This window comes from Exophiala bonariae, assembly GCF_035927105.1.
Source record: "Exophiala bonariae strain CCFEE 5792 chromosome Unknown scaffold_1, whole genome shotgun sequence".
NCBI lineage: Eukaryota > Fungi > Ascomycota > Eurotiomycetes > Chaetothyriales > Herpotrichiellaceae > Exophiala > Exophiala bonariae.
Window position 1 is genome coordinate 14,521 of NW_027042476.1, and position 26,968 is coordinate 41,488.

Consider the following 26,968-nt stretch of genomic DNA (forward strand, 5'->3'; position numbering starts at 1 on the left):
TTATGCTCGACAATCAACCAAAATTTTGACATGTTTGTCCTTCTCCTCAATCAATGCCCGGTATCCATCCTCCACAACTCGATCAATTTTGATAGTGCTAGTTATCATTTGCTCTGGCTTCAGACTACCATCGTCCAGTGCCTGAATCACGCCAGCAAAATCCTCTTTGAGGTATCCAAGGACTATTCAGGTAGTTAGTTAGCTTTGGTCTTTATGGAGTCGTGAAAAGCTATTACTTACTTGCGAAATACTTCTTCTCTCCAAACACAAGATTGTTTGGCTGGAAAGGAATCTGTCAAGCTAGTCAGTATTGAACCCATCCAATGGCGGTCTCTTTCTGGATGTTTTTCTGTGACATACCTCCTTCTCCCAGATAGCCAGATTCACGATGGTGCCTCTGGCACGCACTGCCAGGGCCGCAGACGTAATACTCTGGGGCACACCAGCGGCATCCAGTGCCACATGTGGTCCATTTCCGCCACATATCTCTTTTGCTCGTTTGACCACGTCTTCTTTGGATGGATCAATGACATGGGTTGCACCAAATTTCTTCGCAAAATTCTGCCTCTCCTTGGCGACCTCGACGGCAATAATGGTTTTCGCACCTCGAGCTTTCAAGCATTGAATTACCCCAAGACCGATTGGTCCAGCGCCCATGACCAATGCTTCATCTCCTTCCTTGAGAGGATATTGATCGATTGCATGCCATGCCACCGCCAGTGGTTCAACCAAAGCACCCACGTTCAATGGAATGTGCTCTGGCAATTTGAACACAAACTGCGGATCAACGCATACAGCATCAGTCATACCCCCGCCTCCACCGCTCAATCCGACAAACCCAGCACTGTCGCAGCAGTTGATGTATCCATCACCACACGGGCCGCATTTGAAGCAACAGACCGTAGGTTGCACAGCCACTTTGTCTCCTACTTTCAGGTTCTTGGGATTATCAGCCTTGGATCCAATTTCAAGTACCTCGCCACTGAATTCGTGTCCGATCGCTACCGGCATAGATTCACCGGTCACTGGATGGGGAGCATCCTTTGCGGGAATGAATGTTGGAGATGAGTACTCGTGTACTACATCCAGCATTTGTCAGTCAACCCGATACGGGCACTTCCACGGCTCAAGACCTCGGAAGTGACAGTAGGCAGAGAGAACGTACAGTCTGTGCCGCATATTCCACAAAAAGCCGCTGTACAGTATCAGTCAGCGTGGACTCTACCACAGAACCTCCTTGGGGTTTGTAACACGAAAAGGAAGTATGGATCAGTTAAACTGTACTCAACTTACGTTTGATCTTGATCTGGTTATCTCCACATTTCGGCTCAGGAATATCATCCACCCGCAGATCCTTCGTGCCGTGATATCGAAGAGCTCGCATTGCTGAATACCTGGGTAGCAAGGTCGCACTATTGTAAGAATCCGACACCTAGAAACAATGAAATAGAGATATTGTGCCCCCAAAGTCCAATAAAATGACTCGTACACGGATTTACAAGGATATCGACGTCGTGGTATCAGGTGATGTTAGGTAAGTCGAATAACGTGAATCATTCATGTACTAACTCAACTCGAATGAATCCCACATGAAACCCCAACCATTTCACCATCCAGCCAAATCCGTAGTTTTATATTGCGACTCTCAAGCTACACAACTCCGCACTCTACGTAACCTACCCAACAAGTGGAGAAGATGCATTGCACTGCACTGGCACTGGCAGTTAATTATTGCGCTCCTACGGCCCAAAGGAGAGCCGAAGCATGCGAAAACGTGGAGAAGAAAGCTAGTGCGGAAGCCGTCGTCATAGGATAGAGGAACGTAGACTGGGTTGAAGGACTCGGAGCCGATGGAACACGCCCGGCTTTCTGCGCTTGCATACTGGGTGTAGACTTAGGTTCTTACCTAGGTAGGTAGATATGCGTCGTCGATCGTCGGACGCCCGGACGGATAGGTTTCATATCTAGTTCACTGACTTTGGGCACACCGGGCACATGAGTAGTATTTACCAACTTCGTGGATCACTTCGACTGCCGGGCTCAACGACGACACCCAACGCATCTTTCTCAGGAGGTTACTTATGTGCGTTAATAGCTGGCTCTGTCAAAGGAACTAGTCCACAAGGTTCGAATTTACTCAAATAGACTATACCTCAGTGATTTCTCGTTGAGAAAGCTCTGCGGCTCCCACTAGGGATATGTGGTGAAGAGTACTGTCTAACAGTATGTCTCCTAGTATTGCTGCTTTGATTCAAACACCTAGTACTTAAGAGGAGGTATGTAAGTGTTCTTTAGGGATGTTTTTATACGGGTTGAAAACCGGCGGGTTAGGCGGCGCCTTGGGCTTTCTTACTGAAGCTGGGTCGCTGGAGCAGAGAGTGGGGAAAAGTGGTCAAGCATTGGACTTTAATTAATGTACGCAATAAAGAAAGAAATGCAGTCGATAAGGCAGATATCCGCTCCAATCAGCTCGGAGGTGTTTGCGAAACGAACCAAAAGTTGTTGACATCGCCAATCGCCATCGGCCTTCTCCGATCATCAGAGGTTGCCCCCATTCTTGCAAGTTCGTACTCTCGTACATCAGTCTCGATTTGTTTGTATGCCAACCACAGGGCTCTCACCTCAGCAAGGTGCAGTTCATATGATCAAAGCTTCGCCACGACACCTTCCACTCAATTACACTCTCGCACGCAGTGACTCCATGGGCGTGACAGTATCGTTGATATATCGAAACTCTCGTCGAGAGATTGAACCAGGCTGGCCGCCGTAATGGCCACCCATCTTATCTCTCCGTCGTCAAAAGCTACACCGTTGGCAGAGGTAGATGCTGAGACTGGATACATCAGCAATATCGACGATATCAGACGTTTGGAGTATCCTTCTCTCAATGGGACCACATATCTCGACCATGCAGGCACGACCCTGTACGCCAAAACATTGATCGAGAATTATTCCAGGTCTCTGATTGACAATCTGTATGGGAACCCTCATTCGGCTTCGGCAGCCTCACAGCTATCCTCCCGTCGTATTGACGATGTTCGAGTCGAAACATTGCGATTTTTCAACGCCGATCCGGAAAAGTTTGACATTGTCTTTGTGGCAAATGCTACCGCGGCCATCAAGCTTGTTGCTGATGCATTTCGAGACCAGAATGGTGGCTTCAATTACAGCTACCACGCGGAATCTCATACCAGCCTTGTTGGTGTTCGGGAACTTGCGTTGCCTGGTGCTCTTTGCTTTTCAAATGATGTCGAGGTTGACAATTGGCTGAACAGTCAAGAAATCGGGTCAACGACCTCGGATTGTCCGCCATCATTGTTTGCATATCCTGCACAATCAAACATGACCGGTCGGCGCCTGCCCATGGATTGGTGTCAAAGGGTGCGAAACGCTAGCTCCGTCTCTCATACTCCTATGTTCACCTTGCTGGATGCGGCTGCCCTGGTTTCAACAACTCCGCTCGATCTTTCCAACAATGACATTGCCCCCGACTTTGTTGCCTTAAGTTTCTATAAGATCTTCGGGTTTCCTGATCTCGGAGCCCTGATCGTGCGGAAAGAATCTGGAGATATCTTACGCAAGCGGAGGTACTTTGGGGGCGGTACTGTTGACTCGGTGACGGTGCTGAAGGATAATTGGTATGCTAGAAAGGAGTCATCCCTGCACAGTTGCCTCGAAGACGGGACTGTCCCTTTCCATAACATCATTGCACTTCAGTTGGCCTTACAGACCCATGCCAAGTTTTACGGCTCAATGAGCATAATCTCCAGACATGCAAACTTCCTGGCCTCTACCCTATGGCGAAAGTTGGCTGCTTTAAAACATGCGAATGGGATGAATGTGTGTACAATATATTCAAAGGGGTCGTTCTTTGGGTCGAATCAAGGTCCCGTAATTGCTTTCAACTTGAAAGACGAAAGAGGTGGGACCATTAGCAACAGTGAGGTTGAGAAGTTGAGTATCGTGAAAAATATTCAACTCAGAACTGGTGGCCTTTGCAACCCAGGAGGTATCGCATCACACCTGAGTTTGTCTCCGGAAGAGATGCGACGCAATTATGCAGCTGGTCAGAGATGTGGCAGTGAAAACGATATCATAAACGGAAAGCCAACTGGTGCCATTCGTTTGAGTTTCGGCGCCATGAGCAGCATGGAAGATGTGACCAATTTCCTACATTTTGTCGACGAGTTTTATGTCAGCTCCATTCGCGTGGAGACAAACCTGACCTCAACACAAGTTGATACGATGATCCCTCCCTCCGATACATATTTCGTCGAGAGTTTATCGGTCTTTCCAATTAAAAGTTGTGCGGCCTATAAGATTCCATCAGACGTTGAATGGGAGGTGGGGTCGAAAGGACTTGCGTGGGATCGTGAGTGGTGCCTTGTTCATGCTGGAACAAATGTCGCGTTGAGCCAGAAAAAGTTCCCTCGGATGGCGTTATTGCGCCCAGAGATTGACTTGGTGAATCGAGTGCTCAGAGTATCATTTGACACTCAGGGTAATGGTACTGTTAGTTTTGATATCGGTTTGGACTTTGAGCATACCTCAATGGGTCGTCGCAGCCCATACGAAACAATGACCAACAGATCATCCATCGTATGTGGTGAAGATGTGGATGTTGAAGTATATACTTCAAACGAAGTAACGAGATTCTTCAGTGATGCACTGGGCGTCCCTTGCACATTGGCTCGATTTCCGAAATCTGGAACTGTTCGTCAGGCTCAAGTGCGGATACCTGGCAGTATTCCTGGTAAGATGGGCAGAGAAACCGGTAGATCAATCGCATTGGCGAACGAAAGTCCGATTCTATTGATATCGCGATCAAGCGTCAACCGCTTGAACGAGAAGATCAAAGAAAGTAGGGGGGTCGGCAAAGCAATTGCAGCAGCCTCATTTCGGGGGAATATTGTCATTGCAGAAGATTTTGGCGTAAGCCAAAGGGAAACGCCTTATGCAGAAGACAACTGGGAGTCCATCAAAATTGGAAATAACAGCCAGAATCACTTTGAAGTTCTTGGACCATGTCAAAGATGTCAGATGGTCTGCGTTGACCAGAAAAATGCGGAACGAAGGCAGGAGCCATTCAGCACATTGTCAAAGACAAGAAGGAGTCATGGGCGAGTTTGGTTTGGTATGCATATGTGTCTGACTCCAACTGCAAGCGAAGATTCTGCAACCCCTGTCTATATTCGAGTTGGCGATCGAGTGACACCAGCGATTGGTAGTTCGTGAGTGAAGGATTCCTCATGAATGATGGGTTCCATCGGCCTCCTTGGATCACATTCAAGTGCCGAGATGTGAGGAGCGGAGATCAATATCACGCGGCAACATCTCATACCTTTATACACACGCAAGCAAATGTATCATATCTCTTGTATAAGGACACGGTAGTTAGCTCTAATATCAAGCAGTCTTCAACCCTCCACACGGACGACCAGCAATGCGGATATTCTCTGTCACCAATTGAAGCCATCTCAGCAAGAGACTGGTACGAGCCCCTGCATGCAGAAGATGAGATTTCATGTCGACTCAGGACTCTGTAGCGTTACACAGGACTCCACATTGTTGCGTTCGACTCAAGAACTAACTCATCTGAGATTTCTGCGTCATCTTCTAATGGGTTATAATTGGGCCACTGGCTGTGGTTGGAGGCTGCCAAGCACTCCATGAGAGGGGAGATTCCTCTTCCGCTTCCTTCTCCGCTGCCAAACACTTTCATCGCTCATTCTTCTATCTCATGGATCAAACCTCTGCATTTTTACAGAAATCCATGTTCAAGCAGTGGGAAAACCATGGCTTTCCTTGACTTGATGTATCTCATTGATTTGCCTTGGAAATTTCAAGATATGGGCCAAGGTTTTTTCTCGAAGTTGGCAAGGTCGACGCGTGCCTCACAGAAGGAGCTACTGCCACCAGTGGCTGTACTGAGCTTGCTCCCAAACTTCATTTCTGCTAATTCAATCTAAGATATATATCTCTGTTCTACTCTCTAATATCTCTGTTCGTACACCGCTTCCGCTTGACAACAACGGATACCAATCGTATTCACTCAATCTTGCAACTGTGTCAGACTCAAGCAGACAACTGCCAAAACCAAAACCCAACAGAAGTTTAGCAGCAAGTCTTGAGCCGTACTCAACGCGATTTCGCTTGTCTATAACAACAAAATGAGGAAAGAAAACTCGTTATCGTCACCAAATCCCAGCTCCCTTACGATCGTGCCTTTTTCTGCTGGTGCTTCCTGAGATTGCTGCTCTTCAGGTCTGATTGTGTCGTATGCCCTTTGACAACCTGGTCTTCGTCAACCATCTCGCGCAACATGGATTCCAAGAAGTCCCTTTGTTCAGTTATGAAGGCCTTAGTCGCCGCGGTATCAAAATTTCTACCGGCTCGTTTTCGGTCATTTAGCTGTTTGCGATGGGCTCGAACACGTTCTTCCAACATATCCAGTCGATACTCAGCATACTGAGAATAAAGGTCTGAGAGGTTGGAGATTGAGCGGACGGTTGTGAGTACTGTATCATCCTTGATGAAGGCCGACTTCGGTCTGAACGATGTTACCATGGTGATTCGCTCGGTTGTTCCTAGAGTCCTTAATGCTTGATGCTCAATGTATCGTCCCTGCAAAACAACAGCATGGCCCTAGCACAAGGTTAGTTAACATTAATAGCCCAGGGGAGGTTATGACTGACCATCTGTGGTCCCCGAACTTTCATAACGTTCCCGTCTCCTTTTAACAGTGCAGTTTCTCCACCAACCATGTGTGTGCAGTCACTTAACATTGTGACGCACACAAAAGGATAGCTGTCAGTGTGCCAATTGACAATGGGCTTGTCATCCTCCCATGGGCATCCAGCCACCCCTTCATCTGCATCTCGATGCTGTTTCTCTTGTATGGCTTTATCATCCTCCTCCTTTTGTTCAGCAGAAAATTGTGAGAGGTTGATATGTGCGATTTCTAGGTCCATTTGAGGGACAAGATCGATACCGGCAATTTTGGATACAATCTTGAGCACCTCTGGGCTATTCCACGCATCGTAAACAAACGGGGCATATCTGTCGAGGTAAGCATTGGTTCGACAACCTCCCACTCAAAACCTACTTTGGTGCGAATCCTCTCAGTTGGCTGGCAGCAAGGTTGCTGGCATATTTACAATTCTGTTGCACCGCATCGCTAAGGACTTCGTCCCTCATTTGCATGATCGCCTCCTTACTGAAAAGGGGAAAGGGGTTTGATACTGCAACCGGTGAGATTCCAACATTTTTGTGCCCAATCTCTTCCATGGTCCATATCTTATCGGGATCTTGGAATTGCAGATGCTGACTTGGATCGAAAGCAATTTTTCTTGGGACGGTGAATGACATGACGTTCTCCAATGATGATGTTGTCACCGACTCCGATCGTTTCCTTTTGCTAGAGCCTAGACTAGCGGGGACTGGGAGGAGTACATCTGCGGTCGCCATGTTGAGCTGTGATGGGTGTATTACTATATATCCTCAAGAGTCTGTCTTAGAGGGTGGGTCCTTAGGAACGAACAAAACTGATTTCACCAAGTCAAGGGATATATTAATATGCAAGGACAATCGCTTGTGAGGAAGAACAAGGAGTACTGGTAAATATCTCAATGAACCTGGAGTCCTTATATGAACCGACTTATGGACACTAGAAACATCGGGCCTTGGAAGAGCTACGAAGAGTCACAAGCTTGAACTTAGTCACGCGGGTATTCATTCGATACTCCTGGCCTCAGCTGCAGTATAGCCACTGAGCAAACAGCAACGGCTCTCCACGCAGATATCAATTCGTGGGTTGTGGTGGTGAAAGCCGACCGAACCCGCATTAGAAAGGCACTCGCCCGGATCATCAGGTCTTATCAATATCCTTATCTCGATCACCTATCGGGGAATGTCAATTTTCGCTACACATTGATTGCGTCTTGCAAGGAGCACTAGAACAAAAGCTGGGGGTACGGAAGTGAGGCGGCAGTGCCGTGACGGCTCTCTTTATTCTTTCTGGATGGGAAATTGTTGCTTTGTTTGGACTAAATCATCGCCCATCCATCGTTCATGTTGACCTTCACAACCAGTCCAAAATAAGGTCCATGATTCCACCTCACGAAAAATTCCACGTCTTCCTACCAAGTCATCCAAGAACCGGAACTGCTCCGGTTTCTCAGATGGGAAAAGTTGTTCTTGATTGACTCTTCATCTAGGTTCGATGTTGATCTGATGACCGCCTTGTTTACCGAGCGCGTGGGCGGACTCCGGAGATGACATACCTCCACGATTGTCGTATGGTAACAGCATTTCTAGTGATGTGCCATTGTTGGCTAGATCAAGCAATGTCATGTCTACTATTGCTCGTGTCGAAGTCGACACATAGTATCTGGACGTGTTTTATCGCAGATAAATGTGCGTGGACAACCCCGCTGAGGTCAATGGATCTATTCACCAAATCAGGCAACGTGCCGGCTGCCAAAAGTATCTCTGGCGATACCCTAACCAGTGATGGCATCTAGGCGACTCTGATTGACCTGTACTTATCTTTGTCTACCAGGGTGTCCTTTTCTCTTGATATCCGATCCATGGCCTACGAATCAATACAATGACAGTCGCAACGTCGAGCATAGTGTGAACAGTGTGATTTAACTAACGGGCAAGGGTCACCTCCAAACAATCTTAACATGAACACGGACATCTGCTACATGGATTGAAGTCATTCCTGTTACCACGACGATGCATGGATATAAAAGATTCCGATGTCGGGTGTGAATTTGCAACGGGTCAGTTGAGGCCCAAGTTTCTCATGTTAACGGTTCTCCTTGTAAATTGGGAACAGCACTGTGTAAGAACTGTGCTACAAAATGAAGTCAGGTCTTCCGAAAAGACACTGCAACGGTGGAGATTGTCACGATCTCCTTCATTAGCCATAAGCCAGTCTGCTCCATAGACTTCCAGATCAGTCTTCATGTTCTTGTGCACCTTCATGATGAGAGATATTTTGGTGGGGGAGACGTCGGGGATTGCTTGGCGGGATCAATTTAAGGTTATCGATAAGAAGCACACTAAGATCAATACAGCTTAGCTTTCGGGTAACTTGCATCTGCATCTGCAACTCTTCCTACGAAGTACGGCCGCGAGTCGAATAGTTAATTCGACATTCAGAATAGACACATCCTTCCACGACGGTATGGCTACCTCGGCGGCACCGAAAGAGCAGACGGCTGCAGAATCTAGTGGTGACGTATGGGATGCATCCGCGAAGAAGTACTCATCGTACGTACATCGACACTGACTCCTCTTTGCCTCCCGCCATACAGAGACTGGATGGCGACCACTAGCTGGACGAAGTGACTGACACTGATTGGTTGTAGAAAACGAAGCTCCGAGTACTTTGATCCCTGTCAAGAAGCTGCGACGAGAAGCATCAAATGCATGCACCGCAACGCAGGAGACAAAGATATGTGCCAGGACTATTTCCAGTGCGTGTTTTCCCCCACGCACCACGACCTTCCCTCCCCGAACCGTCACCAGCGAAGTTCGTACTGGACTGACCAAAGAATTTGCGGAGTATAGGGCATACCGGGACTGCAAAAAGGAAATGCTGGCGAGGATGAAAGCGGAGCGCAAGTCGTGGTTTGGCTAGCTCGACCCGGGCCATTGCGCAGCATGCGCGATCACGTTGCAAGGCCATGACGAAATCGTCGTTCCTCGCCAAAGCACGTTTCGAATGTAAGAACATATCATTGGCGCTACACTACATTGGAGAAACATCTTGGGGCCGCATAGCGCAGGCGTGGGTCTGGGTTCAAGCTTGGGACATAATCTCCTCATCAGGCAGCAAAACACGAAAATGTATAAAATGAAATGAAACACGAGTTGCAAGTGGATAGGACATACGACGTAAATTGGCAGTTCTCAGATCTTAAACGTAAGGCTTCGTAAGAGAAACTACCTGGAAACCAGAATCTGCACAAAATGATGTGGCTGCGGATTGTGCTTCCCTAACTGCTACCCCCCATCTCAGAGCCTCGTCTGATATTTATAAATTTCCCCACTTGGAGTTTTGTTGTAATAATTCATCAGCTTCCAGCCTTCCAGCCTTCTGACCTTCTGATATTTGTTATTGATGGCGGCTTGGCCAACCACACGATCATGTCGGATCTGACCGTGAGCGAGCGTAGAATCCGTCCTATCCAGGATGCGGTCTCGAGTGGGAACTGGAAACAGGCACTCCAGCTCTGCGACAAATGGTCCAAGAAGGGTGAACGGTCGGATCGATTCCTGGTATGAGTGTCCCTCCCCACAGCCCCGCCCATGCATCAGTCCCATGGCGACGTGACGAAATAATAACAGTTCGTGACAATATAGGCACTGAAAGCATTTGTGCTCGTCAACCAAGTGGACGAGAAGCAACATGATCGGGGACACAATGAAGTACTGGACTTGTGCAAACGCAACCCACCCATTACGGAACCCGAAGCCATCTATCAAATGCAACATGCGCTCAAAGCCCTGTCGTTGCATAAAGAGCAAGGCTACAAACTATGGGAGCGGGCGGTCGGCTCAACACAAGACAACAAGGATTTATACATCCGATGGTTGAACGAAGCCATCTTGGAGAGCGATTGGCTCAGTGCTCAAAAGGTGTGAACAAACCATACTCTACCATATCAGACCCAAGCATGATTTCCATCTACACCATAAATGAGATGGTACAACTCGGTCAGAAACATATCGAAACCACATACACACGCATACTCATTCTGTCTCAGTGGACTCTGGCTGACCATGGGGGTCCCAATTCTCCTCGACGCAGGCCACCATGGGTTTACGCAAGTCCTTTCCCAAGGAACGCAATTACGAATTCTGGAATATCATGATGTGTTCCTTGATCCAAAGTGACCGGACGCAGGCGGACAAGGATAGAAATCTCTTTGGCACTCTGGCATTCCGCATGATCTCCAAAGCCGCCGAGACGATACCGACCGACCAGGTATGTTGAGACTATCTGACGACGCACCATCATTTCCCCATGTATTGCTGTGATTCTTCTCTACTGATGATCCTCCGTTTACTCGCCAATTAGGAACAAGTCCTTGTGCCCGAAAAAGCTATATCAACACCCGAAGAGGTGGCACTCCTCTCACAGATTTTCAATTCCAATGGACAAGCAGCACAGACAGTGAAACTGCTTCAAAGCGAAACCTTGAATGTGGAATCAAAGGTCGGCAAACAGGATCCCCAGCTCATCCTTTCCTTACTCCTAGATGCATTCGAAGCATCCGAGCAGTGGGAGGAAGCCCGCTCGTTCTGCCACCAACTGTTGTCGTCCAAGCCTGAATCGCAATCTGACGACCGCGTGTGGGCTCTCTGGCTCAAGGCAAGGACGAAGCTGGATGTTTCAGACGAGTAAGTCTTCTAGTGCAGCGACTGACACCCCCATTCAGATGAAATCCTACAGTAAGTGACGACTGACACCCGCATCATAGCCAGGATCAATCCTACGAAGAACTCCTCGAGTCAGCATGCTCAGTGCGACCGATATCACGAGCATCATATATCGCCAAGCTACAATACCTCCAGACGAAAGACGACGACAAGTCACTAGACGCCATCGTGAAGACCTGTGAGGAATATGCGGACGCCTTTTCCACAAAAGCGTTCTGCTTCGATGACCTGAAGGGCCCACTACGTCGTCTGAATGAAACCCAAATACAGTCCTTCCGTGACGCGCGTGCAGCCGCAGCCGAGCAAAACACACTGGAGCGACTGTTCGCTCTCGAGCTCGAGTACAGTCTGTTACCAGATGCGAGCAAAACATCAGACCTAGTCGACTTCGCTGCTCGAGCTCTAAAGCTCTACCACATCTCGTCGTCCGAAGGCTCTTCGCAGCCCTGTCCAGAAGCGGCCTTCCTAGCAGTGCTCGCAATCCTACGTCTCGGAACCATGAATACAAGTGGTGCGGGTGGGAAAGCCACAGACGAGAAACAGCAGCCGATCGACCACGACCACGTGCTACGTGCAATCATTCTACTCGAAACCGTCCGCTCCTCCTTCGAAGACTACTACCAACTGACCGTAGTCCTCATCCGCCTCCAAGCATATCTGGGGCTCCTGTCATCCGCCATGACGACCTTCACAAAACTCAGCGTCAAGAACATGCAATACGAGACGGTCGCGCATCTGATCCTGACACGCATATCGTCGTTACATCCCTCGCCTATCACCATCCCCTCCACATCTTCAACGACCAGCAGCAGCGGAGGAGGAGGAGGCGCCGTTTTCGACCCACTCACGGCGATCGAAACCGGCCTGACCGTCCTCGAGAACGCCGACGGCGCCCTCGTCCGCGGCATCCGTGAAGGCCTGCGCTTCAACAGCTACTCCAACATCCACAACAGCGTCGACATGCGCCTGCAGCTGCACAACAGCGCGAGCCGCCGCGTCTACGCAGTTGAGGAGCGAAAACTGCGGCGTCTTAGGGGCATCGCGGACGATCACACCGTGCTTGAGTCCGAGGAGGACGGTCAGGGCGGTGGAGACAAGAACGCGGCGGAGTCAGCGACGGCGGCGACAACCGCGACCACGACGTGGTCCGAACTGGCGGATAATCGCGACTTCAGCTATTTCCCACACTTCCGCGACGATGATGTCGAGCTCGTGCAGACGCGCTTCCGGTGTGGGCCGTTGCCGCGGGGGGAGTGGGTGCGCTGCATGGCGCTGCTGGACCATGTGGTCACGTTCTTCCGCGCCGAGTTGACGGGTCAGGTGGCTGGTGCGGCGGTCGGGAGTAAAGCGCTCGAGCATGTCAAATCGCTTGTCGGGCGGGAGGAGACGAACCGCGGGAAAGGAGATGAAGAAGACGGTCTGACGAGTGCGGAGCGCTGGAACCTCGAGTGCCACACTCTCCTAGCGAAAGCGGCGCTCTTGCTTGCTGATTCATTCTCTTCATCGGCGCCTGAGGATGACGACATAGCCAGCGTGCTCGGTCGGCTCAAAGACTGGCTACAGAAGACGATCAGCTCACAGAACCAGACGACCACGACGACAGCGACCGTCACTGGGATCCAAATCTACACGTGGCAGGCCTTGCACACAAGCATCAGCACTCTCGAAACACTGCAGGCCGTCGCACTGCTCCTGGGGATTCTGAACAAGAAGGCCAAGTCCGGAAAGGGCAAGGCTAGTATTCCGAAGCCGGCGCTCGTGGAGATTCAGGACTTGGTTGGCCAGTTGGAAGGGGAGATCCATGGGGCGGTCAGAGCGGTAAGAGATGAGATTAATCGGGCTGGTGTGTTGGGGAGGTTGGTGGATTTGGGGTTCGCGAGAGTGGGTGATGACGGGGAGGGTGCTGATGGTGGATTGGGTGCCTTGGGCGAGGTTCTGGAGTTGGTGAGTGATGAGGTTCAGATGGAAACGATTTGTGGGAGGATCAAGGATAGTTGGGAAGATGCGTTGGACGGGGTTCTGACTGTGAAGGTCAAGTTATGGAAGTGAGGCTTCCATGGAGATCTGGTTGCATGGTAGAAAATTGCACTTTTGAGCAGCATTCACACGAGTCGGTAGGTTGAAACCCAAATTACTCATTTCATCCCGTTTTTCTCCTTTATCAGGCTGATCCCGAAGCCCTCTTTGACCATTTCGCCATAGAGAGAAAAACGCCATTGCAATATGAATCAGTGGTGTGCTACAAGATCCGGAAATCGATCGGACCACCAGTGCTTTAATCTTGTCTTCCCTTGAGTAATCTTTTTGTCACCTTGTCCTTTTCGATGATGTAGACATGCGCACCCCAGCCGGATAAGGCATCTCGATCAACAGCGTTGAGCAGTGCCTGTGATATTGTTTCAAACAGGTCTTCGGGCTCCTATGGAGTTGGGATGAATTAGTTGGAGTCTGGGGACAGGAAGAACGATATAACCAGCAGATCATGGAGTGCTGCAAGATGGAATACTGACCAGATCGGGCTCCCAGAGACCCTCACAAGTACCAAATAGCTGATCGCTGGCGGTTCCAGCCACAATAAAGTCCTTGGCAAAGTCGATGCATCCAATGCTGTCGAATCCACAAATGAAAGGCTTCCCCGTTGTGTGATTGATTCCAGCAAGGACTGGACTGACGAACCAAGGACCGAATCTTCGTTCATAGAGGCTGGAGGAAACGAGATTTGCCAGAGTTTGGGGGGCAATGTTGCGCTCTTCTCTCAATCGATACATGTTGACTTTGTAGCGGAAAGTATCTGAGACGGTCTGTACATCTGTGGCTAGGCCGGTGAGACCCAGAAAGACAGAGGGAGCATAGTTGAAGATCTTGGGGAAGTTGTTGGAAACGGTCAAGGCTTGTAGACCTAGTCGCAAATCACAGGCAATGGCCACGCAGTCTTTGCCCACCATTGCAACACAAGCGCCGCCATCTAATCGAGGTCAGGGGAGATCCATAAAAAGACACTGGGCGGATGGAAGTACGTACTGATATCGAAGGGACTGCTCTGTATTGAATGTCAGTAAAGAAGAGCTTGCGATTGAGGTTGAATGATGGCGGCTTACCATATTGCCTACGGAGCTGTTGTGATGAAGAGAAGACCGGTTGTTTGGTGATTACAACAGCGCAGCGCCAAAGTAGAATTGGAAGAGAATGAGAGAGCGGTGAGTGAGGGTAGTGGTGTTGGTGTTGGTGGTCGTTGTGAGTTTGATTGATGAGGGTGCTAAACGGCAGGTGCAAGGGCAGACGCAGGCATATCCTACAACGCGTTCCTTCCTCTCCAAAAACTAATTAGGTGGCCAATGGGAGTTGCTCCTTCCCCACAAGGCTGCCAAATGACGCCGCCTTCCGCATTTGCCTGCGCCTGCGCTTGTGCCTTGACAAACAAAACCATTTCAATGAGCCTGACTACTCAGTAAACAATCACTGCCACTCTAAGATATTGCCAGCATATCTAAGCATTCTAGATTCTTCTTGTCCTGGTTCACCACTTGTCATCATCTCATACCCCTCCTTCAATCTTCTCTCGTTCATATTTGAGACTCAAAAACAATCCATCCACCCCGCACTCACAAGGCACTCTCTGCTGCCTACCTCTCGCCATCTGAGGTGAACATGTCTGCCCACGTTGTCGTGATCGACTCCGCAGCCAGGAGGCATACCGTCAAGACCACTCCAACAAAACACCTGACCGATGTCGTTCAAGAAGTCTGTGATAAACTAAAACTCAATTCTTCCCAATACGGCCTGAAGTGAGTGTGTCTCCAACTTGGTCTCCTGCAATCCCGAACTCGCTGACTCCCTTCTAGACACAAGAACAAGTTCGTTGATCTGACGAATCCATTCCGACTTTCAGGTCTCACTTCCGGCGCCAAACTCGACCTCGTCCAACTCTCCAAGTCTGCCGGTGTTGTCTCGATAGCCCTCCAGATACCAGAATCAGAAGCTGGTGGACAAGTGAATGCTCGTCTCACAGATAAATTCCCAAGCTCAACCACGTTATGGCTGGTCCTCAGGAAGTTCGAGGCTGGAGTTGCGGGAGGTGCTCCCGCGCGGAATTTCACTGCCAGGGGTATACCAGCTATAGGTCGGGGCAATTCTGGAGCAGGGAGACTGTACTATGAGCAGCCTGTCCTACACTGTTTGAACCGAGAGCTCTCCTCCTTTACCGACCTACAAAAGACGCTTGCACAACTCGGTCTAAACAACGGCTCTGCTCTCATCCGATTGAGCTTTAAGGCCACCGAAAATCCATTGGAAGAGGCAATGGCCCAGATACAAGGCTATTTCGATACGGTCGAGCCTTCAGCTGCCTCTCAAGCATCAAATCTTCCACATCCCACCACAAGCGAACCTGAAACATCCGCTACTCAGCAGCCTGAATGGACGGAGGATACAGTTTTACCAGATGCGCCTCCTCTGCAAGAAGCACCCGAGGTGGCAGTTCCAGATTTACCTCCAACAACAGAAACGTCACCTCCACCACAGACCACCACGACATCCTCTGGTCGTCCACTATCGGTCTACCGTCCACCTAGTTCTTCAACACCGGCTGCTGCCAGAACGACGCACAATGATTCCGACTACACACCGACTGTTGAGCATGCCCAAATTCACCAGAAGCTACTTGCTGACAACTCTCGAAACAAGAGGCTGCCTACGGAAGCTGAGATCGCCGCCCAAGCAGAGGAAGAGGCGGCGAAATGGGCGCAAGTCGCCGATGTGGAGATCAAAGTCCGGTTTCCAGACCAGAGTGCTATCAGTTCTAAATTTAAACAATCTGACTCGGGAGCTGACCTGTATGGTTTTGTGAGAGACTGTCTTGAGGATAAATGGCGGCCAGAACCATTTTTCCTCAAAAATCCCGGTGTAAGAGGAAAGAATGAGATAATTCCAGACGATAAGACGCAAAAGTTGATCAAGAACCTCCAGCTAAGAGGCCGAGTACTGGTTGTATTTGGCTGGGATGATACAAAGGCTAGTATTGAGGCGAGAGGGACCAAGGCGGTTCTGAAGCCCGAGCTGAGAGCTCAGGCTCAGGAGATCAAAGTCCAGGAAATTCCTGATGCCCCGAGTGGTGCGAATGATCCTGGTATCAAAGTCAATCTGGCCAAGAAGGAACCCACAGAGGATGGGGGAGACAAAAAGAGCAAGCTGTCCAAATTCTTGAGGCTGTCGAAGAAATGAGGCCAAGACATGAAGCTCGTCAGCTCTGAGTAGATGATCCTACGGGAAGCCTTCAGGGCCTGTAAAATTACGACTGCTGAGAACTACCACTTGAGTAGAATGAGTGATGCAGCGAGTGTGTTTGACAATAGAGTAACGGAGTTGAGAGCGAAGGCAAGGCTGAACAAGGCTTAAGTCCAGATACCCTGGTGCTTTAATTCCGGCGCTAAAATGAATATTCCGCACAATTGAATCTTGGCTTGGCTGCGATCTGAGCAAAAGCACTCCCATATTGGTTCCATCCCTGACGCCGCAGCACTCATTCGCAACCCGACCTCTTGTGAAATCCAGTCAGGAATTCTCCTTCAAGATGCCTTCCGAAGTATCCGACATCAAACAATTCCTCGAGATCGCTCGTAGGAAGGATGCCACAGGTGCGCTTTTCCAAAGATCCCAGATCATCCCACCACGAAATAAAACGAGATTGGGTCAGCTCAGACAATAGGAGGGATTTATGGCTGACAGAAGAGTTTCCTTTGTGAATTATAGGTGCCCGCCTGAAGAAATCCACAAAGGGCAAGGACATCAAGCTCAAGCTTCGCGGAAAGCGCTTCCTCTACACCCTCAAACTCAAGGACTCGGACAAGGCCGACAAGATCAAGCAGTCTCTGCCTCCTAGTAAGTCTTCCGGATCTCCCTTACACGTTTCGTTTCCTCTCCTGCAACTATTGACTGGATCACCTGGACCGTATTGCAATGCGTGGGGGGTTCCCTAACAAAGGACAAAAAGTTGTGACATTTTGAACCGAGAATGACAAGACAAAACCTAACCATTCACCCACATCTGAACCATGCCCAGAGTAGCATGCGGAGATGGAGAATACAACGACACCTGGCCGTTTCTTTCTGTTTTTGTTGGCACCTCACAAGCATCTCCGTACTACGGAGAATCAAAACGGCTGACCCCATCTTTCTCCTTTATAGCATTACCGTTCCAGGAGATCAACAAGACAACCAAGAAAGCCAAGAAATAGACGCCAGACCTTGAGAGGCAATGTTGCGAGCACGGGAGGGACGAAAGATTATTCCACACGACTAGTCTGACTGCTCTTCCTGGACGGCCAGAGAACGCCTCGAAGGTGGTCACAAGTCGACGCATTATCTACTTGCTTAATGTCCATTGTTCGCTCTAGAATATGATGCGAAACAGATCATTAGCCTTCGGCTTGGTGTCTTCAGGTGACGGTCTTGAGATGCAATGAATGCCGCACGAATTGCTCGAGGGCGACGGCACTCGCGGTATGAAGGAAGAATAGATGTGGATGAAAACAATACCCTACAATGAAAAACAAATTGAAAAACAAATACAATGGATTCCATCCCTTGACTACGCCTTCGCCAAGAACAAGTCCTAGAGAGAATCGTCTGTCATTGAACACAGTCGTCATTGAGGACAACGATAGTCAACCTCTCGATATCCAAATTCAACCCCCTCAATCATCTTCAGCACCGTCTCCCTGCCAACCCTCAGCTCAAACTCCCCAAAGAAACTCGGTGTCTCTTTGACCTTCGTGAACCCTAATCCCTCAAACAACCCAATACTCCGCGCATTCTCTTCGCCGATCTTGACTGCCAGATAGTCAAATCTCGTTACATTAGCACTCGTCCCGGTGGCCGTATGCTCATCCCCCGCCACATCGAAGAACTCACGTAGAATCTCGCCTTCATGTCTAAGAATATAACGTAGAAACGCCAGTAACGCCGCTTTGCCGTACCCATGGCCGCGCTCCCTCTGCACAGCGATCATGAGTTCCAATTCACCAACCGTAGCATCTCCTGCGTTGGCCGCAATATGCTTTGCCTCTGACTCATCCTCCTCATCGTCCCGCTGCACCTTCGCCACAAACAAGTTAACATCCCCAATCATCCCGAACACATCCAGTGCGCCATCGCGGTAATTTCCATCACTTTGATCATCACGACTGGTATTGACATTGATATCCGAGCCATCATCCGGACGGTCAACATCCTTCTCCGCGCCCGCTTTACACACGATGAACGTCAGTTTATCGCCGTCGCGCCGCCAGCTCTGCTGCATTGCGTATTCTTCGGCCAGAGAGAGCGGCTCCGAAGCCGTGAGGGCTTGGATTTCCTGGTGTTGATCAAGCGGAGCGAGTTAGTTGGGTGGATGGATAATCCCTGGGAGCATGGAGCTCGATTTGGAGGATACATGCAAGTATGTACATGCGAGGCAAAATCCGTTCTCCCAAAGGCGGAAAGAAGATTCCTCAAATTGGATATGGGCTGGACATACGTACCGTATCTTTCATCCATTCGTGGTATTGAGGCACGTGGTGCGCCGAGTATGGCACGAGGATTAATCTCGAGGTTTGAATTGCTGGGCGGACACCATCGTTACTGACTAGTACTTGTCATTGAGGCAGACCTTTCTCATCTTCTCATGTAGAAACTAAGGTTTCAATGGGTAGATTTGGTTCCTCTCTTTAGGTGGACGTCCTTACCGGTGTGCTCGTTGACACGCATATTTGCGTCTTGAAATCTAACTTAGGTACCCGCCTCCCGACATCGACAATGTGCTTTATGCCATGATTTTAGTGTTGGCGATCCTGTGTTTCAATTGACAGGTGCGCAAGGGTCGTCTGTGGTTTTTGTCGATCGTAAGATGAAAGAGAGGATCTTGGTGTTCGAGGGAGATACAGGCAATTTTGAAAATCTCGAGTTTGGTCTTTTTCCAAGGGGGTTGTCCGCAACTTGGAGCAAGGCTTGCATCCCCTAATTCCTAATTTCACTCCCTTTCAGCCCAGCAATGATGACGAACTTCAATTTGTGATGTCTTCCACTTGAAAAGAATTAGATATTCGTTGTCGATATGCTACTTTTCCGGAAAGTCTATTCTTCTATCTGAAGCAGTCGACAATAATCTACTTTCAGAGCTCCACCGTAAATTCTATATCTATCCCGGTTTCTATCACCCCGTTCATGGTCGATAAAGCAAGATCCACGTCAATCTATACTGAATGACTTATAACTCCCGACATCGTCAGCCCTCCAAGATCAAGAAACAACAAGATCCGCCAGGGCTAGGACTGTGATGTTGGTTGGGGGTGATTTCAAAGTCATTCTCTTCGTTTTCGAGGAGAATTTGGAATGCAGGATGCTCCCGAAGGTCGAGAAGAGAGGCGAGCAGCTTATTCAATCCATCGAGAGTCGTTCCGCGAATATTCAGCGGCTGATGGCGGTTGGTGGGGTCGTGGATGTCTTGGATACATGAACTGGCATTCCATTTTCGTACTCTTTACTCTGAATTGTGACCGGCCGCTTGTCAGCTCTGTCCTGGCCACAATTTGGCACCGTCATCCAATCTTCAGAAGATAACTCGTAAGCTGAAATTACCCACAGTAATGTCGTCTATACGAAGATGTGGTGACGGGTAGACCATGTGCTAGTGTGGTGAGGCTGTGGGCTGGACCGATGTTGAACATTGCATGGTTCCGTCAAAACAGATGAATTTGCTCATCGTCTGGCTCGTCCGAGTGATGGGATCAAAGTATCATAACTTCAGGCAGATCCACCAGAACTTCCTGCATAGGGCGTTCACGTCGAGGTCGTACCAGGCCAGCATCCTTCTGATGACAATGACATTTCAGGCGTGTGAAATAACTCTTGCAGTGCTCAGCAAGTTGGAGATCATATGTGCCACCGGACTATTGACCTCGTGGTGTTGTTGGTGCCTCGGAGCCGGAACACATCCCTTTTCCTTAGCCAGTCTTCATAAAGATCTCGTCTAGACCTTTCATATCTGCAAATGCCATCCTCTTTGCTTGGATATTGCGTCCACGCAGCAGATGTCGTCCGTTACGCAGGGGCGTAGATACTGGGGTTTTTGGCATCGACGTCTCAGAAATTTCGGTGACCAAAGATGATCGTTTCCTTTTCAGCCTGCTGTTGGATGTCGAGTCCTCCGTCCCCGATGATGAAGATACTGGCTCGTCCGGAGCCTGGGAAGGGGATGATTTATGTGCCTGGAATGGGATCGGCGTAGAGTTTTCATCTTCATCAGCACTACTTGCTGCAGCGCTTTTCCTTTGTCGCCTCGCCTTCTTCTCGGCTTTCCGTAGGGCCCGCTCCTCTCGTTTTTCTCTTCTGGCTTCTTTTCGTTGTCTCTTCTCCTCCTTTCGCATCCTCTCTTCAGCATTGGAGCCTGTGGAGTTGTCTTCATCCTCTACCTGCGGTGATGGCTCGACCGGCTTTGGACTGCTGTCTTTCGAGTTGGCGGTCTCGTTCTCTTTGTCCCCCGTGCCGAAATCTCGATCACCAACGAGTGTGCCGCCTTTGACGAATACCATGCCGCCCCACCGACCCTTGGCGTACATTGCCAGTTTGCGGTCTTCGATTTTTTGCTCCTCTTTCTGAAGTTCCTGATCACTCTTCCCGTTCAGGCGTCCGAGTAGACCTTGGAAGGCATCTAAACCGGTCCTTTGCCCTTCAATATCTTTACTCTTGTGTTTGGCACCCAACCCGAGATTGTTGTCCTTGAACAAGACACCGACACGGGCTGCTGCGAGCCGATCAACATCGTTTAGTCCAACGTGCACCGATTCTCGATTTCCGAGGGACTGCCCTTCTTTCCAGCCCTGTTTGGTCATGAGTCGCTGACCGAAGGATGAAGATTGCGACCATGCTAAATTGCGAGGGTCATGGGCAAGTTTAGAGCGCCTATAAGAGTGCTGTCAGCCTTCTCACTCATCAAGATTTACCGAACAGCAGAGGAGTGGTCGGTTGACTCGATTTGTGGAAACGCTTCTTGATTTTACTGTATTTACAACTTCCGCAGAGGAATGTAAAGGAGATAAACATACCTTTTCGGCTCAGCTAGACCCATGGTACCAGTGTCTTGCTCGAGGCGATACGTTCAAGTATTGTACGGAGCCCTGACAGATACTAACACACCGCAGAAATTTGTTCAAACCATAGGAATATCGCGGGGAAAATAATTGGACCGTGCCAAGATTTGCCAGTCACTGACGCTACTAACAGCACCTGCACAAATTAGTGCTCGGAAAAGTTGCCTCTTACGAGCCTCCGTTTTGTATATGATCCAACATCAACTCTAAGTATCCTTTCTATGATCAGAATTACTAGACATGATCACACTTAAACACCATGAGCTCTTCTGAACTCAGATGTCTTCCCATACAAACATCTGCCGATATCTAGAGCCAATCCTCCGGCCTCCCAGCAGCAGCACCCTGCGGATCGTAGGCGACAGCCTCGATCTCGACCAGCATCTCAGGTAGGCCTAGATTTTCCACGCCCACCGCTGTCCAGATGGGCTTGTGATCGGGAAACCACTTGATAAGGTTCTCCTTCATCGTGGGCATGGCGTTGCCACAGTCCTTGGGATGATACGAGGTGATGCGGTACACCTGTGAGAGACCTTTACCGCCAGCGGCCTTCAACGCGAGGTCGATGTTTCGGAATGCCTGGTCAACCTGGCTTCTCAAGTCTGCGGCAAATGTTGGTGGTATTGCTACTGGGTCCCATCCACCTTCGATCGTCAGTGTCAGTCAGCCAGTTTTCGCTTGCCATGGCAGAATTGTAGATGATAGTTCAGGGACCGACCTTGGCCGGAGAGCTCGATCTTGTCGCCCACGCGCACAGCCTGGTTATAGGCAAAATTCTCGAGGGCGTAGGTGCCGTAGTTCTCATAGTTGAAGTATTTCAAGTCTGCCATTTGATTCGTCCTCGGTAGAAAGACCGGAAAAGTCGAGGGCAAGGCCGATGAAGAGTTGTCAGGGTCTTAGCCAGCAAGGAGCCTGTCGCTTGGTATATCTGCGTTCGTGCGTAGTAGCTGTATCTTGCCCTGCCACGAGGTAGGCTTCAACTCGATCCCAAGTCGGAGCCGAAGAACACTACACCCGCGTATCAGTTCGGATCCTTCTAAGATACGACCAGATGCCAAGATCCCGAGCACTTCTTCCGTGCTTTTGAGCACTTGACCTTGAAACATGAAGAGTGTATATTTGAGTTTAGACCGAGTTTGCGGAATGTGTAGTGTCGAGAAATCATAGTCATTCAGCTGGCGCCGCCGTTGTGGTAGCCCGAAGCATCCCAATTATTGTTGAGGAGTCCTGGTGGCAATCGGCTTCAGATACCAGAAATATCATTACTTGAACTATTGTTTGTCCCCAAGAAGTACGCCGAGGTCACCAGCCTTCTATCGTCTGTGACTATAAGTTCATTCCAGTGAATTATGATTGGGAAAGCAAGATCTCTAGAATTTTGTCTCAGCTCGAGGCTGCAAACTCAGGGGTATTGAATCTATGACTACTGACATTCTCGGCGACGAGGCTTCAAGGCCGTTGAGGGACGGTGCCTTACCAGACTCCAAGAGCCCATATTCCCTATCTTTACAGTCTCACAGGGACTTTGACCATCCATGCCAAGATCTCAAAAGCGAGCTGGGCAACGGTGGTTGCCGTCATTTGCGCAGCATCATCATAGATGGGCGACAATTCTGCGATATCCGCACCAACGATCTTCACCCCTGCGGTGCTCAGCCCTCGGAGCACTGCCACTAGCTCCCTACTCGTCCATCCACCTATCTCGGTGCATCCTGTGGCCGGGGCAAACGCTGTGCAGACTCAATATCAGCCATTCCACCCAAATAAAAAGGGTTAAACTTGGAATCGAACTCACCGGCGTCGAGAACATCAATATCAATAGTCACGTAGACGGGAGTCTCCGTACCCACCCGGCCTATGATCCGTTTGATGACACCATCGATGCCCACATCGCTTCGGTCAATCTCAGTTGCCATGACGGATTCGAAACCGCACTCAGCATCGTGTCGGAGGTCTTCGGTGCGGTCGAAGAGGAGAGCCCGGGTGCCAACGTGGATACCACTGTTGTTCTTGAGCAAGCCTTCTTCGTGGGCAAAATGGAGCAGCGTGCCGTGGGTGAGCTCATCGTACTTGTTGATGCCGCCGCCCCATTGTCGGGGGTTCCACGAGTCAAGGTGTGCGTCGAAGTGGATGACGGCCATCTCACCCCAGATCGGATAGAGGGCTCGTAAGGAAGGCAGCGCTAATATCATCAGTCACTTTACTAATACATGAAGAAACTCGGGATACAAGGTGTCCTTGGACTCACTGATCGTGTGGTCGCCGCCGATAGTAATGAGGCGGACGTGGTCTCCCTTTTTTGCTGCTTTGGGGTTTCGGGACGCCATATGATGCAAGCCTTGGCCGAGTTCCTGTACAGCCTCGTACTTGTCGAAGAGTGAGTTTGGGATATCTCCACAGTCGACCACCGTTGCCCAGTCCAGAAATGGATTCATCATATCATGAGCCATACTTGTCCTCAACATTAGCACTCGTGCTGAGAAGTGCGAAAGAAATGTTTTCCCGTACCTATAGGAGATGAATGGTGCCATCCGCTGAGAGACTGTTCTTGCTGCTGCAGGTCCAAACCGCTGGCCTGGGCGATAGCTCACTCCCAGATCGAAAGGCATACCTACGATCCCGACATCGAATGTGTGGTCGCTCTCAGGAGCGAAGCAGTTGGTCCAGTTCAGGTGAGCAAATGTTGCGATCCCTGGCATCGAATTCTGCTTGCCAAAGTTGTCGTATAGGCGGAATTCAGGGGGTACCGACCCTGCAGCCCCGACGACATCATGCCCCGGTCGAAATATTGATGCCTCACGAAAAGTCTGTCTGCTGTTCATCGGCGTTTGCGAATCGGATGCGTGTCGCGCACCCATCGCCGCCGCATCAGCGACATATGTGCTTATGCCCAGTGCAGTGAATTTAAGCAGGCTATCCAACATGTTGCAGTAGAGGTTGAGGTGCTTTGCGTCTGATAATGATGAGGGTATGCCTCTGCTTCTAAAATTCAAAGATTGGTACCTCCTAGTTCTTGTTGAGCACCAAGGTCACCTGGCAGAAATCATCTCCAACTGCTCTTTGGGAGAGTACTGTCTCCACGGATATTTGCAGACTCATGGTTTCGGACTTTCTGGTGCACGAGAACATAAGGGTGCGATGTGATCTTCGTCCACGATTGACCAGCCTCGGCTTTTCCGAGACTCGTATCTAAACGACTTCCAGTGTGCATGGTAGCTACACACACAGGCCAGGACAGAATTCGTGGACCACTAACCCCTTTTCTTGCCTTGTCATTCGCCGTACTCAACCGTTAGTACACAACACAGGGTAGGTTGCATCTGATAATCAGATAGGAATCTCGGGATATGCGAGCTTCGGTCGAGACACGACGAAGGTGTTAGATCCGAGCAAGTAAACATCACTTACTTCCTCGAGAGGTAGGTGGGCCCTGGTTCAGTCCGTTGGAACTCCCAGGTATCTCGAGTCCTCAAGTATTGCATGACGCTTATATGAACGTGTTGCAATGCATTTTGATAAGTTCCCGTGCCTTAAGCCATTCTCAAGGATCTCTTGGACTCAACTTTGACACTACGACTCGTCGATATGATATTACACAAACCCAACCGAGAAGAGGACTTTGATAGGCCACACCCTACTGAGGCAACGCCACTGCTTCGAGAGACCGGCCACGCTGATGAAAGTGGTACGCAAGTTTCTCCTGCTGGCTTTGTTCTTCCCATTGTACTGACACGGGAACAGGCCCCGTTATATCATGGACAAAAGCTGCCCAGCTAATGGTCAAGAATGCTTCTCCACTGGTGCTGTCGGGCCTGTTACAGCACTCGATTGGCCTGACCACCGTTTTTCAAGTTGGCCACCTTGGACAAACCGAACTGGGAGCTGGTAGGTTGTCACTCTCCCTGCAACCAACAGATTTGCGATCCTCTGCCTGCTGGTTAGCATTCCATCCAGATACTGACTTTATCCGATCCTTCAGTCTCCTTGTCCATCATGACGGCCAATGTGACTGGATACGCCGTGTATCAAGGAATGAGCACCGCTCTAGAAACCCTCTGCGCACAGGCTGTTGGCTCTAAGAACAAGCTCCACGTGGGACTCTATTTCCAACAAATGGTTCTCCTTCTGTGGCTGTTGACGATACCTATTGGCATATTGTGGTACAATGCAGGCCAGATCCTTGGAGCATTAACACCCCACAAAGACACCGCGCATCTTGCTGGTGTCTATCTGAGAGTCTTGTTCTGGGGTTGCCCAGGCTATGCCGCCTTTGAAGCAGGTAAGAAATATCTGCAGGCGCAAGGCATCTTCCATGCAGGAACGTACGTCCTTCTCTTCGTTGCCCCGTTGAACGTCCTGACGAGCTGGCTCTTTGTGTGGAAACTCCAATTGGGATTCATCGGTGCACCCATGTCAGCAGCACTTACCAACAATTTGCTACCCTTCTTCCTTTTCCTATACATTGCGTTCGTTGACGGACGACAATGTTGGAATGGCTTGACGTCCAAGGCTTTCATGAATTGGGGCACCATGATTAAGCTCGCCTTTCCCGGTTTTGTCATGCTCGAAGCAGAATATCTAGCATTTGAATTGCTTACGCTAGGAGCATCACACTTGTCCGGCACACAACTAGCTGCACAGAGCGTCTTGAGTCCCCTTATTGCCTTGACATTCCAGGTACCCGTCTCTCTTGCGATCGTGGCGTCCACCATGATCGCAACCGCCGTAGGCGCGGGTGCCGTTCCGCAAGCCCGTTGTTTTGCCAAGGTGAGCATTGAGTTATCAACTTAAGCACCATATAAGTGAGGGCGATCAACTCAGACTGACCAATATAGGTTGCCGCATGGGGTGCTTTCCTCGTAGGCCTCCTCAATTTCATGTTCATAGTAGTGGCAGGGGTCTCTGCGGCGCGATTTCTCACCACCGATCGCGAGGTCATAAAACAAGTCACCATGGTGCTTCCAATCGTTGCGATATTTCAGCATTTTGATTCCCTAGCGACGACTTTCAACGGTTTTCTTCGTGGTCTTGGCAAACAAGATGTCGGCAGCCTCATCAGCATCGGATGCTATTATATCGTGGCCCTTCCTATCAGTTTTTGTACAGCATTTTGGCTCAACTGGCAGCTCATCGGCTTGTGGTCCGGCATCGCGGTGGCTTTGGCACTGTTTGTTCACCTCTTCCTCCAAGTATCCCAACTGCGTGGCTGACACATCCCTTAGGCACTCATTGGTTGCTGGGATCTACATCTTTTCTTTTCCATGGACCAATGCCGTCGAGGCAGCAAAAGCTAGGCAGATCGTGGCGGATCTGTAGAAGGACGCTTTTGTAAAGTCAGAATTGGGATCTGTGACACAAAGCCACGGTGTGTGCCCCCATCAGCTATGATC

The 26,968-nt window shown here is 49.7% G+C and overlaps 13 protein-coding genes across 13 annotated transcripts; 6 read left to right on the forward strand and 7 right to left on the reverse strand.

Annotated features, from left to right (window-relative positions):
- On the reverse strand, positions 1-1,384 carry LTR84_000005 (uncharacterized protein; the record flags this gene model as incomplete). The annotated part of the gene is made up of 5 exons (XM_064843637.1): positions 1-182; positions 241-292; positions 361-1,079; positions 1,166-1,195; positions 1,294-1,384. 5 exons carry the CDS (start codon positions 1,382-1,384, stop codon positions 1-3), a joined length of 1,074 nt encoding a protein of 357 aa, XP_064711497.1.
- A 1,385-nt stretch (positions 1,385-2,769) lies between these two features.
- LTR84_000006 (uncharacterized protein) lies at positions 2,770-5,235 on the forward strand (the record flags this gene model as incomplete). Its single annotated transcript, XM_064843638.1, has 1 exon — positions 2,770-5,235. One exon carries the CDS (start codon positions 2,770-2,772, stop codon positions 5,233-5,235), a length of 2,466 nt encoding a protein of 821 aa, XP_064711498.1.
- A 978-nt stretch (positions 5,236-6,213) lies between these two features.
- LTR84_000007 (uncharacterized protein) lies at positions 6,214-7,467 on the reverse strand (the record flags this gene model as incomplete). The annotated part of the gene is made up of 3 exons (XM_064843639.1): positions 6,214-6,645; positions 6,696-7,059; positions 7,106-7,467. The coding sequence occupies 3 exons, from the start codon at positions 7,465-7,467 to the stop codon at positions 6,214-6,216; spliced, it is 1,158 nt and encodes a 385-aa protein (XP_064711499.1).
- A 2,691-nt stretch (positions 7,468-10,158) lies between these two features.
- Positions 10,159-10,656, forward strand: LTR84_000008 (uncharacterized protein; the record flags this gene model as incomplete). The annotated part of the gene is made up of 2 exons (XM_064843640.1): positions 10,159-10,290; positions 10,375-10,656. The coding sequence occupies 2 exons, from the start codon at positions 10,159-10,161 to the stop codon at positions 10,654-10,656; spliced, it is 414 nt and encodes a 137-aa protein (XP_064711500.1).
- Positions 10,657-10,828: 172 nt separating this feature from the next.
- Positions 10,829-13,503, forward strand: LTR84_000009 (uncharacterized protein; the record flags this gene model as incomplete). The annotated part of the gene is made up of 3 exons (XM_064843641.1): positions 10,829-10,999; positions 11,093-11,415; positions 11,496-13,503. 3 exons carry the CDS (start codon positions 10,829-10,831, stop codon positions 13,501-13,503), a joined length of 2,502 nt encoding a protein of 833 aa, XP_064711501.1.
- A 226-nt stretch (positions 13,504-13,729) lies between these two features.
- Positions 13,730-14,555, reverse strand: PUP3 (proteasome core particle subunit beta 3; the record flags this gene model as incomplete). Its single annotated transcript, XM_064843642.1, has 4 exons — positions 13,730-13,873; positions 13,965-14,419; positions 14,476-14,494; positions 14,553-14,555. The coding sequence occupies 4 exons, from the start codon at positions 14,553-14,555 to the stop codon at positions 13,730-13,732; spliced, it is 621 nt and encodes a 206-aa protein (XP_064711502.1).
- A 547-nt stretch (positions 14,556-15,102) lies between these two features.
- Positions 15,103-16,674, forward strand: LTR84_000011 (uncharacterized protein; the record flags this gene model as incomplete). The annotated part of the gene is made up of 2 exons (XM_064843643.1): positions 15,103-15,239; positions 15,297-16,674. 2 exons carry the CDS (start codon positions 15,103-15,105, stop codon positions 16,672-16,674), a joined length of 1,515 nt encoding a protein of 504 aa, XP_064711503.1.
- Positions 16,675-17,023: 349 nt separating this feature from the next.
- On the forward strand, positions 17,024-17,687 carry LTR84_000012 (uncharacterized protein; the record flags this gene model as incomplete). The annotated part of the gene is made up of 3 exons (XM_064843644.1): positions 17,024-17,141; positions 17,203-17,331; positions 17,638-17,687. 3 exons carry the CDS (start codon positions 17,024-17,026, stop codon positions 17,685-17,687), a joined length of 297 nt encoding a protein of 98 aa, XP_064711504.1.
- Positions 17,688-18,097: 410 nt separating this feature from the next.
- On the reverse strand, positions 18,098-18,751 carry LTR84_000013 (uncharacterized protein; the record flags this gene model as incomplete). Its single annotated transcript, XM_064843645.1, has 1 exon — positions 18,098-18,751. The coding sequence occupies one exon, from the start codon at positions 18,749-18,751 to the stop codon at positions 18,098-18,100; it is 654 nt and encodes a 217-aa protein (XP_064711505.1).
- A 1,681-nt stretch (positions 18,752-20,432) lies between these two features.
- On the reverse strand, positions 20,433-21,556 carry LTR84_000014 (uncharacterized protein; the record flags this gene model as incomplete). Its single annotated transcript, XM_064843646.1, has 2 exons — positions 20,433-21,390; positions 21,534-21,556. 2 exons carry the CDS (start codon positions 21,554-21,556, stop codon positions 20,433-20,435), a joined length of 981 nt encoding a protein of 326 aa, XP_064711506.1.
- Positions 21,557-21,887: 331 nt separating this feature from the next.
- Positions 21,888-22,408, reverse strand: LTR84_000015 (uncharacterized protein; the record flags this gene model as incomplete). The annotated part of the gene is made up of 2 exons (XM_064843647.1): positions 21,888-22,222; positions 22,297-22,408. The coding sequence occupies 2 exons, from the start codon at positions 22,406-22,408 to the stop codon at positions 21,888-21,890; spliced, it is 447 nt and encodes a 148-aa protein (XP_064711507.1).
- An 867-nt stretch (positions 22,409-23,275) lies between these two features.
- On the reverse strand, positions 23,276-24,502 carry LTR84_000016 (uncharacterized protein; the record flags this gene model as incomplete). The annotated part of the gene is made up of 3 exons (XM_064843648.1): positions 23,276-23,760; positions 23,827-24,029; positions 24,087-24,502. 3 exons carry the CDS (start codon positions 24,500-24,502, stop codon positions 23,276-23,278), a joined length of 1,104 nt encoding a protein of 367 aa, XP_064711508.1.
- Positions 24,503-25,163: 661 nt separating this feature from the next.
- On the forward strand, positions 25,164-26,894 carry LTR84_000017 (uncharacterized protein; the record flags this gene model as incomplete). Its single annotated transcript, XM_064843649.1, has 5 exons — positions 25,164-25,263; positions 25,320-25,463; positions 25,558-26,345; positions 26,414-26,745; positions 26,801-26,894. 5 exons carry the CDS (start codon positions 25,164-25,166, stop codon positions 26,892-26,894), a joined length of 1,458 nt encoding a protein of 485 aa, XP_064711509.1.
- Positions 26,895-26,968: the final 74 nt, after the last annotated feature.